The sequence below is a fragment of the Hyaena hyaena genome, unplaced genomic scaffold (genome assembly GCF_003009895.1).
Source record: "Hyaena hyaena isolate Hyena2069 unplaced genomic scaffold, ASM300989v1 scaffold_1833, whole genome shotgun sequence".
In the NCBI taxonomy this organism is placed as follows: Eukaryota; Metazoa; Chordata; class Mammalia; order Carnivora; family Hyaenidae; genus Hyaena; species Hyaena hyaena.
In genome coordinates, this window is record NW_024082456.1 from 127963 (window position 1) to 135461 (window position 7499).

The following is a 7499-nucleotide window of genomic DNA, read 5'->3' on the forward strand; positions in this document are numbered from 1 at the left end:
CCTTCACAAGGTGCAATCATCATACCAGGGCCAGAATAAGGGGACAAGTCACTCCCGATACTGATCAACAAGGTACTTGGGGGTCGGTGCTCAAGAAATAATTGAGTGAGGGTGGATATCAGTCATCATTTGATTGGCAAGAGATTGTGCAAACTTGCTTTAACCTCATCAAGAGTTTTCTTGACTAGTGGGCTCAGAATGGCTCCCGACAAAGAGGTAGGAAAAAGGTGCCATTAAAGGTATCTAATTCTCTTGATCTGTCATAGTAATTTTTCTTTGCTATTTAATGTCACAATCTCCCAGGCACAAGGTTGCTTGAAGGGCACTTGCAGACCCTCACAGCTGCCTGGGTATCCCCGCATTTCCACTGCACATATGTGTGTGGTCCACCGTCAGCCACTGCTGGACTGGCATGTCTTACTCCACAGAGAAAGTCAAGCCAAGTGTTTCCCCCATGATCCTGCCATACCATCCATGGTGGCTGGGGAGCTCTCAAGGATATGTCCACATCTGCTGGATGCAGTTCATATGGATTTAGGGGTTAAGGAGAGGTCTGTTCCTGCCAAGTTGCCTGGCTATACCGTGGCACTGTCATCCCGGGGAGGGTTTGATGGCATGCTGGGCCCTAAGAAACTCCCATCCCATCTCTAGATACATCTCCACTCAGTCCGAGCTGGGGGCCAGTGGTGGCAGTATTGCTGGGGGGGTGGGATCAGAAAAGAAGAGGCTGGGTGGGGCCCCAAGGGTCAAGGGCCAGGAACCCCCTGAGACAGTGAGGAGGGGAAGGAAGGCAGATCATATAGGGACTGAGGCTCCAAGGTCCCAGACTGGCTCCTATTCCTAACAGATTTGATTTACAGTGCACATCTTCAAAGATAAAATTATTAAGAATTGCAATATGGTGAGTGCAGAGCATTAAACCCCAAGGCAAGAAAAGGGGTGTGTGGCTGCCCTCCTCACACCTGGCCTGGCTCCAGGTTATTAAAATGCCTGAGAACGGAAGGCTGAGGTCATTAGGCTCAGCTCTGTGTCCCCTAGTACCCACATTTTGGCTTATGTTCGTGAAGCTGCCTTGTTTGCCGGCCATGGAAACAAACATGCAGATATCGTCAGGGCTGTGCTTTCCCGGCCAGAAAAAGTTCACTGTGAATTGGTAGAGTTGAAAAGGAATTTACATAAAAGTTGGACTCAAAGCAGGATAGTCAGATATGTGAATGTAGGGCTGGTGTTAATAGCCAGACACTGATAGCCACTTAATACTTATTTTAGTGAGTCCTTTTAAATATCCTATGAAGTACATACCTTTATTATGTCCCCATTGTAAGATGAAGAAATACATTCAGCAAAGTAAGCCACCTGCCCGAGGTCATACATTTGCTAACTGGTTCTGTCCGACCTCAGTCTACCTTGTTCAGTTATCATATTCTGCATTCCCAAGATGGAGACCAGAGCCTTGTGTAAGCATAGGCACCAGGATGGGACTTACTTGGTGGTACAAGGATACAAGTAGTAATTTGGAAACCCATGTTCCTGATGAATGAAAAGGATGTGGAAATTCTGCCTTTGGGCTGCTAGGTGACATTGTCACAGGCTCAGGGATTCAGAGCTAAGTTGGTAAAATGACTACAGCCCCAGAGACCCTCACAGGTAGTACAAACAAGCCAGGGCAGTAACAGTGCACGTTGCTTGGGCTCTTCTTACAGGGCACCAGGCTTCTTTCCAAGCACTTCCCTAAGTTCCCAGCATGTCTGCATCATCATCCCTACAGCTAGACAACACCCCTAAGAGGCTGGCAGAGGAGCTGTAGACATCAAAGAACCAACTGGAGCTCAGCTGTCCCCAACCCCCCAGCAAGCTTCAGCACAAAGCAAGCAGAATTAGCATGAGCGCAAACAGTTCTTGGGTTGGTGTTCAGAAGTCAGGTGGGCAACCTCAGGAGACCCAGCATCAAGGGAGGGAATGCAGCCCAGGAATGGACCAGTTCTGGGCATGTTCCATCTCTCAATCATTGCAGCTGCTCCTTATTCAATGGAAGAGAACACTGGAGCCAGGAGAGGGAAGGCGAGAACAGGCCCCTACATCCTGCATCAGTAGGTCAGTGCGTGGCACCCGGTCTTCCAGCTCCTGGCCTCGAACTCCCATTATATAGGTCCTCCCATCATATCAGTCTTTGATCCTGGGAAATGGAGCATGCAAATGTGCTTTCTTTATTGATTCACTTCACTGACCAAAAGTATTCCCCATTACTTTCAAATATAAGTGTGCCTCCTGTCCACTCACAGAGGTCCCAGACCTCTACTCTGAACAGTTTTCCCCAGAGATGACCTTGAGCAGGAAGATGTCTTACGTTGTCTTTGCATTTTTCTTCATTTTGGCTCAATTTCCATCAGGTAATTGTAAATGGATGGGATTCTGATGGGGTCAGATCTTAAAGTCTGATGGTTCTCTATGGAGCGCCATAAAATTGAGATTAACAGTCAGCTCCCCATGGAGGTCCTCATAGTAATTTCTTGAACCTACAGTGGCATTTTCTAAGCAAACTACAATTCCCTCTCCCACCCACTCCCGACCTTTTAATTAAACTTCTTACTGGTTACTGGGAGTGCTAGCTTTCAGAAAGAGAATAAAGATGCAGCCTCTGTGATCTGCTGTCCTTTGACAGCAGATGTGTGGAGCTGGGAATGTTGTTTCATACAGCATTATTTCCTGCACTGACTTTAATATCCAAAATGTGCTGTTTTGAATTTAGGGTGCCAGGCAGGACTCAAGTATTCTGAGCCACTTCCAGGAGGTAAGTTGAATCCCTTGTGCATAATTTTTACTTTAAAGACCTGTGACCTGTCAGCTTCCTCTGACTTCTGGAGGCAAGGCGTGATAGAAATAATTGTGAGAATAGAGTTGCCTGAAATCCCAGATTTCTACCTCTTGTAGTCGGCATCATATCTGGGTTTGCTATCTCACAGAGAAATCCCTTAGTTACTGAATTGGAGTTTTGGCCAGAGATTTGGACATGGTAATGACCTACTGTCTAGCTCATGGTGCTAACTAAAGCAAGGTTATAGGATCAGGCTTGTAGCAGTGAAGGAGCATGCTTGCCTACGTCTTACAGGCTCTGCCCCTAAACCCAGTAGGAGGCGTCCCAGTCTTTGCTACTGGTCTCAGAAGGATCAAAGAAAAGAGTGATGAAATCTCATCACCATTGCAGACGAGCTGTACACAGGGAATCACAGAGTATCACTCCGCCCATTGCGTGTAAGCCCTGCATATAAACACGGCCAGAGAGGGTTAGCAGGGTGAAGGGTGGGAGAATGGGTGTTCTAATTCGGCAGCAAATAGGCATCTAGAGATAATTCTTGGCATTTCAATGAGTAGGTTAGATAAGAAATACAACACAATTCCATATATAATCTGGGTCCTAGGCTGAAACTGTGGATTCCTCCCCACCTCAGTAATGCAAGGCTTGGGAGGTAAGATGGGCTGGGGCATCATCTGGGTGAAGACAGGTGGAACTCACATGAGCTGGGAAAACAAGGCAGATGCTGGTGCAGAACTTCTCAGGTAAGGAAGAAGACTGGAACTCCAAAAGAGAAAATAATAAAATTAGGAGCTAGACGTGAATGAGGAGTTGAGAAGCTTGAGGTGTAGCTATTCCGCGGAGGTGACTTGGAGCCACAAAATTGTTCTGTGGGGAGGAAGCAGGACTCTGGTTCTTTATTTAGAAGCGTTATCAGGAAGTCTTGGTGGAATCTGTTGCTGGCGGCAGGGCACATCAGTAGAAGGTTAGCGTATGTCTGCCCTCACCTCCAGTCAAAGCAGGTTGGAAGAAAAGTCATCAGGGACCTTTGTTTCAGAGCCAGTCAGAATGTTTATCAAAATGTGTGATGAGTGCACTTCATCCAGCAGAAGAGACAGGTGATGCGGACTTGGGCTTTACTGGAGCAAAGCCCGGGGAACAGATTTGTTGCTATCGGTGGACTTCACAGAACCAACTAGACAGCCACGGCCGTCCCCATGCCCCCGGCAAGCTTCAGCACGAAGCAAGCAGCAATTAGCATGAACTCAAACAGCTCTTGGCTTAGTGTTCAGAGTCAGGAGGTCCAGCACCAAGGTGATGGAACGCAGTCCAGGAACAGAGCAGCTCTGGGCATGTGACTGAGCAATGATGTGAGAGAGAAGAGGAAGGAAGTGTCTCCCTTGATGCATCAGGGAAAGTAAATTCTTAAATGGCCACGGAGGATGGGAAAACGGGCTGTCGAGGAGGCCAGTGAATGGTTGTAGTAGTGAGACCGACCTGTAAGTTTCCTTACAGTTCTGAGGCTACAGAGAAAAGGTGGTTAATAGGAAAGAAAATAAGGGGTTGCAACATAAATGTTGCCCCTAGAGAACCAGACCAGCAAATAAAGAATTCTACGCTGGCAAAAGCACTACTTCCCTGGTCCATGAAAGTTGTCCTGAAAAATTTTGGGGGGGTCATGTAAAAAAGCTTTTGCTTAAAGTAACAACAACAAAAATAGCTAATGGACTAAATAGTGTTTGGCAAAATATTCTCACATAATTCACTCCATTTGACCACTAAAAGAATTTGCAGTGTAGACAAGCATTTCTAGAATGTTCATTTGACAAATGAGAAAGCTGAGATCCGGCAGTTTGTGGAAAACACCCGCCATTTCCAGGCCCCCAAAAGAACTGAACTAACTTCACCTCTACCTTCAAGATCTTTTCAAAGCACAAGATAGCCTTCTCATCTTTACCCTGTAACCTTTACAGAAGTATCAGGTATGTATTTTTATGCTTCTGTAATATACATGACACTTGGCCCTGCTGTGGTTACTTTTGATGCAGGCAAGGCTATAAACACACGGAGAACAAAGATCGTGCCTTCCTCTTACCTCAAAATTAAGTCTCCCCAACTCCATCCTGAGAAAAGGAGAGCTCTTTGGAAAATCGGGGCTGGCTCTTAAAAACACTCTTTACAATCATATAAACCCTCCCTTGCCTGGGGGGCCTTCGATGTTCTCCCCATGTCCAGGGAGTCCCTGGGCAGATATGTCAGCAGCTCTTTCTCGGCATAGGTGAGTTTGCCATTTGTGAGCCATGCTGGCTTGGCCGGGGCAAGTGCAGGAAGATGTGCGCTGAGGACGAGAAGGCTGTTGGAAATTGCAAGCTGAACTTTTTCTGTTGCCGACGGAGGATCCAGTGAACCAGATCAGCACTCCTCCACTCTTGGACATTCAAGGAACGGCAAGGGAAACTGGGTGGCTTTACCCAAGTAACACTGTGAATGAGTCTCAGAATCATTTCTGGTTTTTTCTCCCTTTGTTTTGTTTCTTTGCTTATTTTTTTTTAATTGATTTTAAAATCAAGGTTCGAAGGTGCCCAATAGCCTAATCAGATACTAGTACTACATATTTGTGGGGTACCTTATCATTTATGAGTATTTCCCCCATTTCCCTCCTGTCACGTTCAACGTAATTATGTGTACTAATTTTAACAAAATAGAGAAACAGAAATGGTGTCCACATTTGTGTTAGTGGAGTTATAACTCTGTAGAATACAAGAAATTATCCACATCATTTCTTGGTTTATCGATACATTGTCATTCTTTGCTTCTAGAACTTACGGTGTATTTTTTGAGCAACTCATCCCTACTCAGTTAAAGTCCATGGCACCAACTTCTCATTTCTTTCCTCGCCTGTAAATGAATATGCCAGAGACTGATTCACAATGCTCAGCATAGACTGCATGGATGGTTCACTATATAACTTTTTGCCTCATGAAATAAACTCCGTAGCTTCGCACAGTAAAGGTCAAAATTATTTGTCCTTTTGAGCAGCTACTCAAATTTGATCACTCAGGTTTTACATGCGAGACTATTAGTATTTCGCTTAACATTTGGGCTTCCACCATATGATTGGTCATTTGGCACTGGGGTACATCTTTTGTCTTTTCCCTGGTGGGAGAATGGTGGATGGGAGGAAGGGAGAGCCCTGGGGTTCTCTCCCCCACCTCTCCTCCAGTGGTGACTCCATCTCCCAGGTGCCCACACTTGAAACTGTCTACAGGCAAAGAGCTCTGGCTGGAGTTGTGCCCAGTGACAGGACAGAAAAGTCAGCAATGGAGTGGCTGCTCTTAAAATATTAGGGAGGGTAGGGGCGCGTGGGTGGCTTAGTCGGTTAAGCGTCCGACTTTCGCTTAGGTCATGATCTCGCGGTTTGTGGGTTCGAGCCCCGCGTCGGGCTCTGTGCTGACTACCAGCTCAGAGCCTGGAGCCTGTTTCAGTCTGTGACTCCCTCTCTCTCTGACCCTCCCCTGCTCACGCTGTCTCTCTCTCTCCTAGAAATAAATAAAACATTAAAAAAAAATTTTTAAAAAAAAAAATAAAAAGAAATTTTTAAAAGAAGAATGAAATCCTGTCATTTCCAACAACATGGATTGAGCTGAAGAATATAATGCTAAGTGAAATAAGTCAGAGAAAGACAAATATCATGTGATTTCACACATATGGGGAANGTCTGTGACTCCTTCTCTCTCTGACCCTCTCCTGCTCACGCTGTCTCTCTCTCTCTCTCTCTCCTAGAAATAAATAAAACATTAAAAAAAATTTTTTTTAAATATTAGGGAGGGTAAAGGGGTGTGGCTTCCACAGACCAAGTGAATGCTACTGCAAGGTCACTGGGCTGAAACTGTCCTAAAGGGAAAATTCCCAAATAATGTGGCCTCCTAGAGCAAAGGGACCCGGTAGTAACTTTTAGGATAGAGACCTGGGAGGTGAGGGTTTGAGGTAAGTTCATTAGATGGACCAGAAACCATAGCAACCATTCAGGACACAGTGCAATGCCATCGGCCACAGGGGAGCCTTGAAAGAACACGTAATATACTTTCCAAAAGGAGATTTATCTTGGAATATTGCAGTACCTATTTCTTTGACTGTGCAACAAAGCACCACAGAAGTCAGCAGCTTAAAACAGCGCACGTTACCTCTCATGCTTCGATAGGTTCAAAGTCCGGGCTTTGACTTGGTGTAGCAAGTGCTATAGGGTTTCATGAGATGGACAGCATGGTGTTGGCCCAGACTTGGATCTAATCCAAGGCAAGAGATCCACTCGCACACCCCTGGGGCTGCTGGGAAAATTCTGTCACTTGGGGTCCTAGGCCTGGGGTGGGTGGCTGTTTTCGTGTAGGATCTCAGCCCTGGGTGGTCCTGAGCGAGCCTGCCTCGATTTTCCTGCCTTGGGGCTCTTCCCATAAAACAGCAGATTCTCCTTCAAGGCCAGAGAGAGTCTCTCGTACTTCAAAAACTCCAACGTCTTTCTAACAAGAACAAAAGAGGGGCGCCTGGGTGGCTCAGTCGGTTAAGTGTCCGATTTAGGCTCAGATCATGATCTCAGGGTTCGTGGGTTCCAGCCCCGCGTCGGGCTCTGTGCTGACAGCTCGGAGCCTGGAGCCTGCTTTGGATTCTGTGTCTCCCTCTCTCTCTGACCCTCCCCTGCTCATACTGT

The 7499-nt window shown here is 46.3% G+C and overlaps 1 protein-coding gene across 1 annotated transcript; it reads left to right on the forward strand.

Moving 5' to 3' along the window:
• Window positions 1–2320: 2320 nt before the first annotated feature.
• LOC120226763 (beta-defensin 105-like) lies at window positions 2321–5200 on the forward strand. Its single transcript, XM_039224928.1, has 3 exons — window positions 2321–2390; window positions 2750–2791; window positions 5073–5200. Exons 1-3 carry the CDS (start codon window positions 2321–2323, stop codon window positions 5198–5200), a joined length of 240 nt encoding a protein of 79 aa, XP_039080859.1.
• The last annotated feature ends 2299 nt before the right edge of the window (window positions 5201–7499 follow it).